Source organism: Diabrotica virgifera, chromosome 6 (assembly GCF_917563875.1).
Source record: "Diabrotica virgifera virgifera chromosome 6, PGI_DIABVI_V3a".
Classification (NCBI taxonomy): Eukaryota; Metazoa; Arthropoda; class Insecta; order Coleoptera; family Chrysomelidae; genus Diabrotica; species Diabrotica virgifera.
In genome coordinates this window covers 188755356-188773526 of record NC_065448.1, presented here as the reverse complement: position 1 = coordinate 188773526, position 18171 = coordinate 188755356, and the positions used below count along the sequence as shown (strand labels likewise).

The 18171-nt window shown below is 32.2% G+C and overlaps 1 protein-coding gene across 4 annotated transcripts in view; it reads left to right on the top strand.

Annotated features, from left to right (window-relative positions):
* The window catches only part of LOC114328052 (uncharacterized), a 314894-nt gene extending 311796 nt beyond the window's left edge, over positions 1 to 3098 (top strand). For all 4 annotated transcript variants that reach the window (XM_050653547.1, XM_028276795.2, XM_028276797.2 and 1 more), the window contains exon 6: positions 2788 to 3098. In XM_050653547.1, coding sequence (XP_050509504.1) covers positions 2788 to 2998 — 211 coding nt within the window. In that variant the 3' untranslated portion in view covers positions 2999 to 3098. The remainder of the gene's footprint in view (positions 1 to 2787) is intronic.
* The last annotated feature ends 15073 nt before the right edge of the window (positions 3099 to 18171 follow it).

Here is an 18171-nt window from a genome sequence, read left to right as displayed (position 1 = left end):
TCTAGCATTTTGTAGCAAATGTATCAAATCATCAATAGCTCTTCAAATTAGCTTATCAAAATCTTCTTTGTTAAAAAAAAAATTAAAGAATGATTTAGCACTTTTGATAGATATAATATTATCGAAGGGTTTAGAGGCGTACATTTTTTTTTTCGGGTGAGGATATTTCTCACTGAGGATATTTTTGATACAAAGGATTTAGGGCCTAGAACATAATTTCTCCCAGGTCTCAGGAGATTGGGAGATAATTATATCTTATGTGGACAGGATTACATCCCTGAAGAAGAAGATCTGTCTTCAACCGGGACCGTAAAATAGTATCTACCCAAGTCGCACCGAACGGGATTATTGAGTCTTTTAAGGATGCTTTAAAACTGTATAATAAAACTAAAATTAAAACCATTTGGTTATTAAGCAAACGTTAAGTTTGCAATAAAACCGCTTTCAGCATAAAAGGGCCCACTCTGAATGAGGTCAATAAAACCAAATTAAAAACCTTCTTTGGTTTCTTAAGCAACTGGTTTTATAGCTGCTGTGAAGGTGCTTTTAAATCCATGTTAAAAGACACATTAAATGCAGACAGTTTTATAGTAAACTTAAAAAGGTTTCTTAAATGGAGACTTTTAAAGACAGTTTACCATATTATGTAAATTATTCTTTAAACCCATATACGTATTTGTAACCATAAAATAATAAAAAGTACTGGATTATTTCGAACTGTCAAGGTAGAAAAACACTTGCGCACCCAAATTTATTGATAATTTTTACAAAAATAGGTCTAAATAAGTCACGCGCCCTAAAATTTCGGACTTTTGGCGATTAAAAAATAAAATGTTGTTCTGAAGCTATTTTCTTGTGGCATTTTTACAATTTTTATTTTTTACCAAATACTTACGATGTCGGGATAGTATCACGAGGTTTTTCCTGGTTTTCCCTCGTGATTTACTATGAGATCTCTAACGCGAGAATTTTAATGTCACCGTTGCATGTGGTTGTCTTTTTAAAGACAGATAACATGCTATGATTTTTTTGTGACGGATATTCTTGAGTTGGGGTTGATTTCATGTAATCGAATGAACTATCTTTCAGTAAAGTCGTCCCAGGAACGCAACTCATAAATATTGGCAATATCATTTTAAAGTCTTCTACTTTAAAATGTATCATATGTATCTGAATTGCCGATATAAATGAGTCAAATTAAATAAATTATTAGAAGAATTTTTTTACTAAGCAACATTTTTGTTTATATTAATAGTATTTTGTATTTTGACAACGGCACCCGATTTGGGCGTCGAAACGTTAATAAAAATCATTTTTTAAAATTAAAAAATAAAAATAATAAAAAAATTTAAATCAGAAAAATATTAATTTGAAAGAAAAATAATTTTAAAAATGTATACCATTTTTATTCAGTTGCAATACGAAGGCAAAACAATCTTACTTTTCAATTAGAATACGGAGTGCAGTCTAGTCCCTTGAATCGCGATTTTCAGCTCTTACTGGAGCCTTCATCGGAAGGAACGTAGGCACTGTTCTCCATATTTTAACTGATTCGTATCGAGAGGTTTTCCCACCCATTGCAACTGAAGTGATGATAGTAGGTGACTAGCGCCATCTGGCATTGAAAGACGAAGCAGTTTTCAATCCTAATAGTAAATTATTAATATTGAAAATATTAAAAATATTACTAAAAGATTTTTAAATTGAAAACTTATTGGTACACTTTCCCTAAAAATAATTTTATCTACAATTTTAATATTAAAATAAATAGAATATATGTCTTCAAGTCGCTTATTTATAATTTTTACGTAAGCCTTATATTGTAATTTATCATGGCTTTCAGCATCTCCAGAAATAAAACTATTTGGTCTATCGACAGAAAATTGTTAAGATCAAATGGTTTTATTTTATACTTTTTCAAGAGCATACATGAATACATACATACCAACATAAAAGCAAGGTTGCCTTGGAATTAAAACCGTTTAGTTTTATTGCTGCTGTCAATAATGCTACTCGGTTTTAATGTGAATCTAACCTAAAATCGAGGAGTCGTAGTGATGTGTGTGTTGTATTTTCTTTTAAAATTTTCAGCTCGTTTATGTTTTAAGTACTTGCGACTTATTTCCTCCATACTAACTGTACTTCCACTTTTTATAGCACAATACACCACTGTTTCGCTCTAAAACAAATGGCCGACCATTATGGACATAAAAGAAAAGGGGATAAGTTTAGTTTTATTGTTTCTAACAAGAAGCATAGTTTAGTATTATTTATGATAACCAAATTGATTCAGTTAAGACCGTTTGGTTTTAATATAGCCTACTATTTGCTTTTAAGAAATCAACTTTAAGAAAACCAAACAGTCCGGAAGTTCTTCATAAAACTAATTAGTTTTAAAGTGAACTGAGAATAAACTATTTTAAAACTACAATAAGACAAATTATCTATTAATATTAATTAGTCTTATTTGATACACTTATTAGATACTTTAAAACTAGTGACAAATGTTTAACAGTTCTAAAGTTCTGGCAGTGTATTTACAAGGTAACTTTAAAACCATTATCTTCTTATTTACCACAATAAAACCGTTATAAACGTTAAATAAAACGAAAATGTTTTTATTGCGCTACTTGGGTACCCGCTATCCGAATTTATTATGATTCCTGAACCTTTTGTGTTTGTGTTACACCAATTTTTAAAACAGGTATTTTAACTGGAACCCATATTTGATTATATACAAGAACAAATATGTAGGTATATCTATTTAATCAACTTTTATAATTTCAGGGAACTTAACGAACTTCGGAAACCATCTAGCGACAATCCAGATATTCTTCGGTTTTTCCGTTACATGAAAGCTGCCAAAGATGGACAGGATGGCGAAGAGTGTCACGCCCATGGCGGATGTCCATCTTTAACTACCCACAAAGCTAGTCCAGCGATGCTCACTACTTATAACGATATAAATAAGCTAGTTCTAGCGAGAAATCTGAAATAGTGTTTCAAACGTAGCATTCTTTAGCCATATTTACTTTGTAGTAATGCTTTTAGAAGCAGAAAGGACATATTTTTTGATAAAACAAACCAAATATTTTAAACGAGTAAACTTTTTTACATCCTCATATCCTCATTTATTTGACATACTTTGTCATTTGTTTAAGGAAGCTTATTTGAACGATATTCATGAACAACTGATCATTCTCTTGGATTCTTCCTTAAAAGTTCTCTCACGGTAAATTAAACTAAAGAAAGAAGGAATAAAGTAATATAAAATCGACAAATACATTAAAAAAACAATATTCCCTTGCCGAATAATTACACTGGACAACAAAAAATATATTGTTTGGTGCCAAAAGTTTTATTTTCTGATTTGTATAGTACTTTCTAAATTAAGTTATTACAAATTTCTTTTTATAATGGCTTTTACTAAATATCCCATTCTCAAAGGAAGCAGAAAAGAACCTTATACCGAGCCTACAAGTCAAATAATCTCCTTTAAGATCTCCATATAAATTCCATTTTTGTATCTAAATTAGATATTTTATGAAAGCATTTTCGCATTGCCATAATATATGTCTCTTTCATGTTTACAGAATGTACCCAAAGGACTGAAGAGACTTCATTACCGTTATGTAATAGAACAGTCTTAAGACTAACTTTGGACGAGTCTAAAAATATAGACCTTTCTTCTGATATTACTGATGAAATATCGTTCATTACAATATACTAACTCTGCTTCTTTGAGAAAAATCCTTAAAAGCTTTTGCTTGTTTCACAAGTAACATACTTTACTACTTTTGCCAAGTAAGTTTTAATCCTTACAAAGTGCGCACCCAAGAGTTCTGCTTGTTTTTTAGATAAATTAAAATTAAAATTATGAACCAAATTTTTAAGGCCGCCTTGAGTTAACAAAATGTTCAGTGACTACTTCAAACTACGCTCTTGTATATCATAATTTCATTCTACATCTGGTTCACCATTTGCACTGTCAGTAATTTCTATGAATATTTGGATTTTATGGATATTTGGAATAAAATAGCCCATTACATTTCATGCATCTGAAAATTTGAACAATAAATAATGATTCGTTTCCTAATTACTCTGGGCTAATTAGCAAAATTCATGGAAAAGTTATTTACCAGCAATTTTATTGCTGGAATCGACTTATAAGATCCTATGTATTAATAATATAGGTATGCAAAGTCCGCAGATCGTGTGCTACTTTTTTTTTAAACAAAATGGCGCACGAAAATCGTATTTTTTTCAATTATTGCTCTATAACTCCGAAGATTTTAACTTTACAACAAAAACACCCAAATAAAAATTCACCGCAATTAAATTCTGCATAGAGATATGTTTTTCACGATTGGCTCCGATGAAAATTTTCCTCGGAAAATGCGGGTTTTTCTAACAAAAACTATAATTTTCAAATAAAGTTAATCAATAATTAAATAACTTAGTGACATTAAAGCTTTCTTGGTATAGATTGTAATTCCAGAAGTCGGTGAAAATTAAACTAATATTTTAGCAACAATTCAATTGTAAATTAACAATTTACGATCGCAATAATAACCAAAATAATCATGAAACATTGATCAAAATTATAAAGATTATAAAGACGAGATGCTTATTTAATATTTTATTGACAAAATATAAATTTTTCTTTTTTTTGTGCATAATTTTTAAATTTTGAAAAAAAAAATAGTTATAATACGCTGGTCTACTTAGTAAAGTACAAAGAAAAGTTATTTACCAGCAATTTTATTGCTTTAATCGAATTATAATATCCTATATATTATTAATATAGGTATGCTAAGTTCACAGATAGTGTGCTACTTTTTTATAAACAAAATGGCGCCGACAAATCTTATTTTTTTCAATTATTGCTCTGTAACTCCGAAGATTTTAACTTTACACCAAAAACACTCAAATAAAAATTCACCCCAATTTAATTCTACATAGAGGCATGTTTTTCCCGATTTGCTCCGACGAAAATTTTCCTGGGAAAATGTGGGTTTTCCCAACAAAATCTCGAATTTTTAAATAAATTTTTTGGGCCAGTAATTATTTATCAATAATTATATAGCTTGATAAAATAAAAGCTTTTTGGTATAGATTATAAATTCAGAAGCCGGTGAAAATAAAACGAATATTTTAGCAACAATTCAATTGTTAATTAACAATTTAGAGTCGCAATAACAACCAAAATAATCATGAGACATTGATCAAACTTAGAAAGATTATAAAGGTGTGATGCCTATTTAATATTTTGTCGACAAAATATAAGTTTTTCATTTTTTTGCATAATCTTTAAACGTTTAAAAAAAATTGTTACAAACAAATTAACATTTCTTAGAAATTGTTTATTATATTCTAATTTTAAAAAATACTTAAAATGCGTATTTCATAGGTCTTGAAAATGAATGCTTTAAAAAAAATTTCCAACCATTTGCAAAAAAGTTATGAAACAGCAAAATAAATATCCGATTTCTCCATTGTTTATAATTTGTCTTAATTGTTTCAAAGCTTAAAAGTGAGTCTATGGTACAGTCTAATTACTCACAAAGAATGTTAAAAATTAGTGCAATGGTTATATTTTAATCAAAGATTAAAAATACTTTTTTTTTGTAATTTTTAGCGCGAAAGTAGGCTTGATACAGAGCCGGAGATAAAATGTTCACTCGAAGCGACTGACACGCTTAAACTCGCGCGAGTTGTGTATGTGGGCGGGTAGCTACGGTACTGTATATATTTATAATCTTTAATTAAAATATAACCATTAAACTGGTAATCGATATTTTTTTTATAAATAATTAGCCTGTACTTTAAACTCATTTCTACGCTTTGAAAGAATTAAAAAAATTTATAAACACCCTAGTAATCGTATGTTTATTTTGCTGTTTCATAACTTTTTTGCAAATGGTTGCAAAAAAGATTTAAAGCATTCATTTTCAAGATATTTGAAATGCGCATTTTAGCTATTTTTTAAAATTATAATATAATCAAAACTTTCTGAGAAACGTTAATTTGTATATAACTACTTTTTTTAACATTTAAAGATTATGCACAAAAATAAAAAATTTATATTTTGTAGACAAAATGTTAAATAGGGATCTCATATTTATAATATTTCAAGGTTTGATCAGTGTATCATAAATATTTTGGTTATTATTGCGACCGTAAATTATTAATTACCAATTGAATTGTTGCTAAAATATTCGTTTAATTTTCACCAGCCTCTGGAATTACAATCTAAACCAAGAAGGCTTTTAATTCACCAAATTATTTAATTATTGGTAAATCATTACTTATCTAAAACTTTATTTGAAAATTAAAGATTTTGTTGGGAAAACCCGCATTTTCCGAGGAAAATTTTCGTCGGAGCAGATCGGGAAAATCTCGTCTATATGCAGAATTTAATCATGGTGAATTTTTTTTGAGTGTTTTTGTTGTAAAGTTAAAATCTTCAGAGTTATAGAGCAATAATTGAAAAAAACACGATTGTTGGGCGCCATTTTGTTTATAAAAAAAGTAGCACACTATTTGAGGACTTTGCATACCTATATTATTAATATATAGGATCTTATAATTCGATTCCAGCAATAAAATTGCTGGTAAATAACTTTTCCCAAAAATGGCCTATTCTCCTGTAATCAGCCCAGACTAAATAGTCATTTAAACTTTTTAGTTGAATTTTACTTAATTGTTCCCATGTGGAACAAATGGTCAAAAAAAAAACTATTTCTACTTTAGGATGTCTCTTTAACAAAACATGATCGTACACATTTTTAAACGACTTGGCGCAAGATCTTATATTTTATAAGTTCCTGACTGAAATAATAATTAAAAAAATTGGGTATTCATATTGGGGTTCCATATGTCGAAGGCTATGGAACCCTTTCGAGTTTTATTAGTATTACATCTTGGTGCATCCATCAGTATTATTTCACCGAGTTGGCTTGAATCTGGAGGCCACAAGTTGTCAATAGTTGGATTGTTACTTTTATCCGAGAAATTTCTAACCATGCGAACTATTCGTACTGAACAATCAGTGGAGTGGGCAATCTTTTATTTCAAATAAAGAATATATAACCAATAACTACTCACCCAGTTAATTCTGGAAAGCCCAGTTCTACTACTACTTACTACTACTCACCCAGTTCTTCTTCTTACGGTGGCTATCCGCGATAGGCACCGTAAGAAGATCTGGTTCGCGATCAGCATGGCTATCCTAACTTGGCTTGCTGCTATTCGGAACAGTCCCGTTGTAGATGTACTGAACCAGTTTCTCAGATTTTCAAGCCAATTCATTCTTCTTGCCCAGGTCCTCTCTTTCCAAATACCTTGCCTTGAAGAATTAGTTGCAACAAGCTATTTCTCTGTTTATTCCTCATATGGCCCAGATATTCTAATTTGCGCTCTTTGATTGTGTTAATAATCTCACATTCCTCGCCCACTTTACGTAGAACCTTATCATTAGTCACACGATCCACCCAGGAAATTCTTATAATGCATCTGCATTAAAAAGTGTCCAGGCCTCTACTCCGTATAATAACGTAGAAAACACATATCATTTCATGATAGAGATTTTGGTACCATAATGGTGAAAGGTGTTAAATAACATATTGTATTCAGAACAATAAAAGTGAGCATATCCTAGAGAGTGAGCTTCAGTTGTTTCTGAAATATAATGATAGTATTATTTTGTATTTTTTTGAAAATTGTTAACATGCTCTTACTAAAATTTGCAAATTTAGCTATGTGTGTAGGTGTAGATGAATGTGTTTCGGAAAGAAAATCCAATTAATATTAAGTCCTAACTTATGTATTTGTTGACCTGTAAAGTGCTTTTTTAATTTAAAATAACTACAAAAATAACGATTAAGCACTCGAAATTGTTTTGAAATTTTAATTTAGGTTGAGGGTCAAACATCACTATATTTATTGTACATATAACTCAATGAAAATCCGCTTAATAACTGCTGAAGTTTCACATAATTTGCTTTTAAATGTTTTATAAAACTCCTTTTAGGGTTAAACCATTAAAAGTTTTCAGGTAAACCTCAAAATTTGAAAAACGTTTCCTGTTAATAGCGCTTTTAATTGCCCTTATTTTTTGTAATAGGGCTCTTAATAGGGATGTTAATTTTAATTAATTTAGGTGTAAAAAATTTATGGAGTTAAGTGCGCGTCATATTTGGTTTCAAGTACGGGTCTTTGTTTACAAATAAATTAGAGATAAGGGAAATATGATACAATCATACAGAAAAACCTAATATACTAGAATAAGTTAAATAAATATATTGACGCTCAATTAGATCCAGTTAAAAGGAGTTACCGAATGAGAGCAAATGCCAAGGTCAAACAGATGAATAATGGCCCTTCTACACATACAGACGGGTCTACATACTATGACAGACGGGTCCGCGGACAACATGCGCGTATACATCCGCATAATAATATGTGTAAATGGCGTAATTTGGTCATCTGTTGTTTATGTATCGTGTCGGCAAATGCATCTATACGGCATCCGTTTGTTGTCGGCTTTTCAAGCACAGATCAAAGAGTTTCATGGAGGTCGGACAAATGCCAGACGAATGGAGAAGCAGTATAATGGTACCTGTTTACAAAAACAAGAGCTACAATACAAAAAAATACAACAATGTACAAACTACAGGGCTATAAAACTGCTTAGCCACACCATGAAAATATGGGAAAGAGTAATTGATAGACGGATACGTGAAGAGACCGAAATATCCGAGAATCAATTTGGCTTTATGCGGGGTAGATCAACAACAGATGCAATTTTCATTATAAGGCAGTTGACGGAAAAATACTGGAGTAAAGAAACAAACGCTCATATGGTATTCATTGATCTTGAGAAAGCATATGATAGAGTTCCTCGAGAGATTCTGTGGTGAACACTAAATAAGAAAGGAGTGCCTGGTGAATATGTAAAGATTGTGAGGGATATGTATGAGGGAGTAACGACTAGTGTTAGGACAGGTGTGGGAGAGACTGATAAATTTCATGTGAAAGTAGGATTGCACCAAGGCTCTGTGCTTAGTCCGTATTTATTCTCATTAATTTTAGACCAGATAAGAGCGAAACTACAGGGTAACATTCCATGGTGCTTACTGTATACTGATGATGTCGTGTTAGTAGGAAATAGTGAAAGAGACTTAGAACAAAAACTGAAACAGTGGAGACAAGCTCTGGAGGAAATAGGTTTAAAACTTAGTAGGACAAAAACAGAGTATTTTAATGTTGATTTAAAGATGGAGCTACTACAAATAAAATGGTATCTTTGGATGATGAAATGACTGTGAACGGCAATATTTTTAAGTACCTAGGATCGGTATTACAGACTAATGGATAAATAGATGGAGATGCATGCAGTAGAATTAGGGCTGGACGGATGAAGTGGAAAAAAGCGAGTGGTGTGTTGTGTGACAGAAAAATTTCAATGAAGCTGAAGGGAAAATTCTATAAAACAGCCATATGACTGGCTATGATGTACGGAACTGAATGTTGGGCAGTGAAAAAGAAAGAGGAACAACGAATGCATGTGGCGGAAATGAGAATGCTTGGATGGATGAGTGGAGTGACAAAGAAGGATAGAATTAGTAATGAGTATATTAGGGGAAGTCTAGGTGTGGCACCAATTGATGCCAATATGAGAGAGCATAGGTTAAGATGGTTTGGTCATGTTCAACATCGAGACGTTAATCACCCAATACGAAGAATAGCTAAAGTGCAGATTCCTGGAAGGAGTAGGAGAGGAAGACCAAAGAAGACCTGGGGGGAGGCGATAAGGCAGAACATGTTGGTAAAGGGGATTAACATTGATATGACCCAAGACAGAATTTTGTGAAGAAATGCAATTAGGGAAGCCGACCCCGCATAGGGAAAAGGCAAAGAGAATGATGATCAAAGAATTTCAGTGCAAACGTCCGACGCCTGTCCGCACACCTAACGACGCATCAGTTTTCGCAGTGAGTTAAAAGTGAACGCATGTCTCTTCAGTTTTGTATGTTGTTAATATTTCGCTGAAAAGGCTATGAGCTCTGATGAAACCTTCAAATTCGTAGTGTTGTACCCTCTGTTTTATGTATAGCCAGCATCCATCTCCTTCATTTCCATTATATTAATGATTCTACCCCCATGTACACTCAAATCGTACCTAGTTGAATGTACTAAATAGGTATATTGCTGCGGCAGCTATGGTCCTCCTCCTAAGTGCCTTCTCTATTGAGGATGGTGATCAATATGGCAAATTTCTCTCTGTTCTGGACTTGATGAATTTAGTTATTCCCAGTTGTGTGGGTCCAATCTATGATGTTTTAAAGCCACGATTTTTTCTTTCTTCCCCCGTTACCTTCGATTTTGCCTTCTAATATTACCTGGAGCTGCGCAAATTCTCTATGGTGAATTATGTGTCCTAGATATGATGTCTTTCTAATTTTGATGCCGATGACTAAGATGGGCTGGCCAATGGTCATGTCCATAGACTCCCTAATTCACTCCCTTTTACCGCCTTGCCAAGTTAATCTTGACTCCCTTTTACCGCATTGGCACGAAAAAGACCCTTAGGACGTCCAAGAATACGATGTAGAGATCACTATGGTCAGATGTAAGAACAATGGTGCTACTCACTGACCCAACTATCATGGATAACCGTTCAAGATGGAAGCGAGTTGTACAGTCAGCCAAGACTCCGGGTTGTAGTGCTACGAGAAGAAGAAGAAAAATTAGATGGAGAAAGATTTAGTCATCAAGAGTTTACATAAATGACGTTGTACTAATTGCAGATAACTTAGAAGATACAGTTTCTATGATACATTCGCTGAGAGAGCCAAATTAATAATAAACTTTGAGAAAACTAAACCTATGTTATAGTCCAGGGTGCATCTGTTTTGAGATGGACGTTGAGAGGTGACTCATATTTTTTTGCAGAAATTGCTTGGAAATTACTCACATAATAATAAATGAGATCCCCCTACTCAACAAGGTCCGGAACATTGTTTAAATAACGAAATGTCAAAAAATGAATGAAAAATTCGATTTTTAACTTCGTTTTTTGATTATAACTTTAAAAATGTTTATTTCCGAGAAAAGTGGTACTGACATAAAAGTTTCGTAATTAAATTTCCTCCAATATATGATTAGCTAAAAATTTTAAAAATTGTAACCTTTGTTGCAAAATAGCAATAATTGCGAAAAAAACATAAAAAAAACAAGTACTGGCATTTTACGTTTTTCAACCATTTATTCTACACTTAGGACCGTTATGTCTTACCCAGAAAAACTTTATGACATGGTAAAAAAAATCATTTTTTCAAAATGTTGCAGGACTGAAAATAAAGCAGATAGCAAGTTGAAATTTTTTTAAATAATCATTAATTTTTGGTGCCACGCGCAGGACAGCGGTATTTGATTCACACAAGCTGATTTCCACCAAAATTTCTTCTAATCTTTATTTAATATATTATTTTCTTACTCTATAGTTTGTTGTATTTTAATATTTTAATTTCACAAATATCAAACTAATTTGATTATTTTTTGTTAAATATTTTTAAACAATTTCATTAGTTTAAAAATAATAAATTTCATTCTCTAAGTTAAAACATATGAACAAAGAAAGTTTTTCCTAAAAAAAGTGTTAATTTCAAAGGACAGAGTATGTGTTCTTATTTCGCAATAAACAAATTTATTGATTTATGTCGAAATGTCCTAAAAATTAAAATTTATCAATCATTTTCAAAGGTCATTGAAATGCCCAATCAGAGCAAACGTAACCTCTGTCCTGCACGTATCACCAAAAAATTCCTGGCGTCGTGATAGTTAACCGATTTTAATTTTGCAAATGAAAGGTACAGTATTTTTATATATATAAAAGAAAATTCAACTTGCTGTATGCTTTATTTTCAGTCCTGCAACATTTTGAAAAAATGAATTTTTTTGCGAAAGCTGGATTGCAAAATTTATTTTGCAAAATCTATTAAACCGATCTTAATGAAATTTACAGTATTGTTTTATTGTCTCATAAAGTTTTTCTGGGTGAAACATTAAGGTTCTAAGTGTAGCATAAATTGTTGAAAAACCTAAAATGCGAATAATTGTTTTTCTATGGTTTTTTTCGCAATTATTGCTATTTTGCAACAAAGGTGACAATTTTTAAAATTCTTAGCTAATCCTATGTTGTAGGAAATTTAATTACACAACTTTTATGTCAGTGCAACTTTTCTGGAAAATGAGTACTTTTAAAATTATAATCAAAAAACCAAGAAAAAGATCGAACTTTTCCTTCATTTTTTGACATTTTGATTATTTAAACAATGTTCCGTATCTTTTTAAGTGGGAGGATAACTCAAATATTATTATATGAGATATTTTCAAGCAATTTATACAAAAAAATATGAGTCACCTCTCAACATCCAAATGTACTATTTTTACAGATGAGCCCTGGTCTATTATGACAAATCTCGCAATAAGCGGAAATAATATATAACTATTATTGGCAATCATATCATACAACAGACACTTACAAATGTCTGGGACAAGATCAAAATAAGCAAAGACAATCTGACACACGAAATACAGAGGCGGATAGGCCTGACATAAGTAGCAATTGAAAAACTAATCCATATTTTAAAAAGTTTTATTCCCATGTATCTTAATCGAAAGGTCTATAACCAATATGTTTTTCTCGTACAAACTTATGAAGCACAGGGCAGGCAGGGCACTTAGCTAGAAAACAATATTAACGGTGTACAAGACGAATCATGGAACAAAGGCCCAGAAACTATAAAGGAAACCCAGAACGACCACCGACTAGATGGACAAATGACGTACAATGAGTAACAGAAAACTGGCTACAAGTAGCCCAGATTTATGTCCAATAGTGGACCCGATTGGCTGCTAGATGATGATGATTGACATCCAAGATTAAGATAAAATATGCCAAATAAAACTACTTTAAACTTTGTCCTAAATTGGAAGTCAGCTGAGAGGAGGAAATCGACTATATACTAGTGCGGAAAATATGAAAAACCTCATCAATAAACGCAAAACTTTGCCTCGATCATACTATGGATGAGATCGTAAGCTTAACAGAAACACAATAACGCTTAAAAATAATCGTAACGTTTTTGCAGTGATTTCTATGTGGATTTTACTTCTCTATTATAGTCTCCAATGGCTTAAAGTTGTGGATTAAACTCTCCGACCAAATATTTAACTTTTTAAAGAGTTCATGACTGTTATGGCGGTTTACATGTTGCTATAGTGAAATCTATCGAAAAAAAAGAAGAAAGTGGAAAAATGAAGAACGCGAAAAGGCATTAAAAGAAACAAATAAAAAAGAATTGATTGTCTGTCGAACCAAACAGACCAAAACTGTATACGGTTTAAAAGAGAGAGAGCCGCAGCTAGAAGACAATAAATCTACAACAAATTGAAGAAGTAGAAGGAGAGCATCGACGCAATCAGGAAAACGATGAAATAAATGAAAATGATGGGAACAATGGAAAACAGTCGGGAACATAAAATGGTCGAATTAGAAATATACACACTAAACCTAGAAAAAATGAGGCATGCCATAGAAACACTTGAAAACAATAAATGCCGTGGACCTCGATGTTTGACACATTGTTTCGTTATCGATCATTCCCTATCTGTACACTAAACAGGACCTTGATTTTTGACCCTTCGCTTCGTTATCGATCATTCGCTATCTGTACACTAAACAGGACCTCGATTTTTGACCCTTCGCTTCGCTATCGAACGTATTCGCTTCGTATCTGTTCACTCTCCTAACTGTTCGCTAATTACTTGACGTTGTTTTCTTTCTCCCGAATTTATGAACTGTAGACATTATTTAATATTTAAACAAGATCCCAGCTGTAACTCAGTGGTAATAGAGCATACCTTTGGATCCAAGTGTTGTGACTTTGGATCTAAGGGTTGTGATTTCGAATCCCAGCTGGCTAGAAAATTATGAGTGATTAAAAATTAATAAATAAAAATAATTTCTACTCTTATGGGATCGGTACCATAGATATATTAACGATAGATCAGGCTTGTTATAGGCCGCTCAATGCATCGAGGTGTAACGCCAATACCATGTACATGTACAGTGGTCTAGCTATCTTTGTTTGTCGTACGAGTGTGAGCGTATCTACCAAAGGTGGAAGTAATGGAACGACACAGACACAGAGGCAGCGGCCATCATATGCTAGAGAGAGAAAGCTAAGCGCCGGTAGAGAGGGATAGGTAGACCACCGACCCGAACTGCTTCACGTTACGCTATTTTTTGTACCTTGTCTAATCTACCTATTATTATATCTATGATCGGTACTCACCGAAAAAAACCGCAGACGTTCTTATACAATTAGCGTCTCTTTGTAAAGACAAGGAAGTCTACTTTACTAAGTAAGAAGATATTCACTCAGCAAACACACTACACATTACATCTGCCGTACCATGCCAATGATTTTAGTCGTCGAGGCATAAGTTAAAGGCTAAATTAAAAAAAGGCTAAAAAAGGCGTCGAGGCTACATTTAAAAAAATAGTCTAACTTACATTTAAAATAAGGGCACAACAAATTGTAGCTAAATATGACTAAAAACAGGAAATGTTCTCTTCGTAACAAAAATCCTCTAAAAATTATGGTCCAAAAGCTGTGAGACATTTTTGAGTAGGTATTTTAGGCAACCTGAAAATTTTTCAGTTGACTCTTCCATGATAGCCTAATACAAAAATGCCGGTCTGGCTGGAGGGTAGCGGTTATTTTCCCCAAAAATCCCCCCAAAATTAAACAAAAGGTTAAAAATTGTTATTAAAAAATTATCATTGAAGTGACTTTAAAATAAATTTAAATATTCAAATATAAAGAAAATAAACAGGCCAGGCGATTTGAGGGCGATTTTAACTCTGCAAGATACTTGCATGGGCGCCCCAGGATTATTTTCATGGGATGCATCTGAACTTCAGAAGATTTCATCTGAATCTGTACATACTATTAACGAGTATAAAATATACAACTATACATGCATAGCTATGTACAATGTACATTCCTTCCGGACAGGGAGGTGCAATTGTTGTTTGACAGGGTAATTTTTAATATTAAAAATAAATATTCTAAAAAAGACAGGTTTTTTTGGTGAAATTTTCCAACTGCCTGGTGATCAAAAAAATTACGCGTGCATATAGATCAAAAGCGCTATAGGTAAGCAGCAGTGTGAGAAAGAGCGTATACCGATAGCTGTTTGCGTCCTCTGTTGTTGTAGCTGAGCGATTCCGTCCGCTCGAGAAAAATCACGTGACCTGGCGATATCCATGTTGTTGTTCCTCTAAACGTTAGAGTAATTATTATATATTATAGTTTTTTAAGTAACTTTTTCTTAACTAATGAAAAATAATACATACTATACAATACATTTTGCAAATATGATAGAAAAAAACAAATTTATTATAAATATATAGGTAGAAAAGTATAAAACTATAAACTAAACTAATTCTGTGTCCGAATGTTGTACTTCTTATTCAAACTCCTCATCTGAGCTTAAATATTAATTCTCTTCTTCTTCGTCAGACTCCACTCGAAACTTAGATTCCTCTTCTACATGATCTGTACATAGTTGTAATATGTATTTAGAATTAATTAAAAATTAATTAGTGATTAATTAGTTGAGTTGCTACGTATTCTCCGTCCTTTTATACGGAGTCGAAACTTGGACCATCACGGGCGCATCTGAAGAAAGACTTGCCGTTATTGAGATGTGGAGTTATCGAATACTGTTAAATATATCATGGACACACGTAACAAACACGGAAACATTAAGAAAGATAAAAAAGGCAAAATAAATACTCAACACTATGAAGGAAAGAAACATGAGCTACTTTGGTCATATACTAAGAAATAAAAAACGTGATGCGACTGGTTATATAAGGAAAAGTATTAAGCATTGGTTATATAAGTAAGAATACGTAGCAACTCAATCAAGTAATCACTAATTAATTTTTCATTTATTCTAAATACATATTACAACTATTTACAGATCAAGTAGAACGGTAGAAGAATCTGAGTTTCGAGAGGAGTCTGACGAAGAATAAGAGAATGTATATTTATTTTAGCTCATTTTTCTTTCCTTCATAGTGTTGAGTATTTCTTTTGCCTTTATCATCTTTCTTAATGTTTCCGTGTTTGTTAAGTGTTGTGTCCATGATATCTTTTACATTATTCGATAACACCACACCTCAACAATGGCAAGTCTTTCTTCAGATGCACCCGTGATTGTCCAGACTTCGACTCCGTATAAAAGGACAGACAATACGTAGCAACTCAATTAATGAATCACTAATTAATTTTTAATTAATTCTAAATACATGGATACAGCTATCTGTATACGCTCTTTCTCACACTGCTGCTTACCTATAGCGCTTTTCATTTATATGCACTCATAATTTGTTTGATCAAATGGCAATTGGAAAATTTCACCAAAAAAACCGGTCTATTTTAGAATATTTATTTTTAAAATTAAAAAATTCCCTGTCAAAATAACAATTGCACCTCCCTGTCCGGAAGGAATGTACATATCTATGCATGTATAGTTGTATATTTTATACTCGTTAATAGTATGTACAGATTCAAATGAAATCTTTTGAAGTTCAGATGCACCCCCTGAAAATAATCCTGGGGCGCCAATACAAGTATCTTGCAGAGTTAAAATCGCCCTCAAATCGCCTGGCCTGTTTATTTTCTTTATATTTGAATATTTAAATTTACTTTCAAGACATATCAATGATATTTTTTGTAATAACAATGTTTACCCTTTTTTTAAATTTGGGGGGATTTTTGGGGAAAACAACCGCTACCCTCCAGCCAGACTGGCATTTTTATATTAGGCTATCATAGAAGAGTCACCTAAAAAATTTTCAGGTTGCCTAAAATACCTACTCAAAAATGTCTCACAGCTATTATACTATTATATTTACATATTATTATATTTTCCAACAATCTTTAAAGCAGAGAGTTAAATAATATTTGTTATATGTACGATTGTATACCTAAACTGATGTCAAGGGAAATCAATGGTTTTGGTCTTTGTGATTTAACTTATTTTTATTTATTTATTTATTTATTAAATTATTAGCTGAAATATTTGAACTGAATACTTAAATATGTATATTTTAGGTACTTAATTCAATTTTTTTGATGTAATTATTGTTAAGAAAATAAAACTGATAGACTATTTTGATTTTTAATTTATCAAATACCTATCAAAAACTGTAAAAGCTACGTACGATATTTTCAAATAAACTTCACAAGCCAATGACAAGCTTCATAGTTGAACCTGTAGAGTCTCTTCTTCTTATTGCACCGTTTCTTTTCAAAGTTTGGCGATCCAAATGGCAATTGTAACTTTGGAAACTGCTGCACGAAGGATTTCTGCGGATGAGCGGTCCAACCATCTCCTCAGGTCTTTGAGCCATGAGTTTTGGCGTCTTCCTGCCGATCTTTTGCCCTTTAATAAATAATAAATAAATAATTTATTCACCTTTTTTGTCCTACATTTATGAAGTTTAGTAAATGTATAGCATTAAATAATAAGTATAAAAGTTACACAAAATCACGTTGCACCCTTAAAATACAAGAAAAAAAAACGCAGAAATAATATAATATTCTCATATCCGCGATTACAAAGCTGTCTCCTGGATAAATTCTTCAAATGAGTAAAATGCTTTACTCAACAAAAACTCTTTCAGCTCTTTTTGGAATTCTCTTAAAATATTTTGATTTTTTAAATTTAGCGGAAGTGTATTATACAGGGTGTTTGGTAAAGTACGGGCCATAGCTTACACTTACATTCCTGAGCTTAAAATAGGTCGATTTAAGCTAACTTACCTTTGTACGAAAGTTGATAACAACCGAAATACAGGGTGTCCCAATTAAACTTTTATTTTATTTATTCTTGAATATTTCCTAACAGTCATGGGCTAATAATACGAAATTTGGTAAACGGGGGTTTTTTGGAACGAGAAATCTAAATTCGCCACCAAAAATGATGTATTGCCCCAGAGGGCGCCACATACGCCTTTCAGGTCTCATTTAATATGTTGATTATTTTTATTACCCACTCTATATACTTTTTGAATCAAAACTTTTA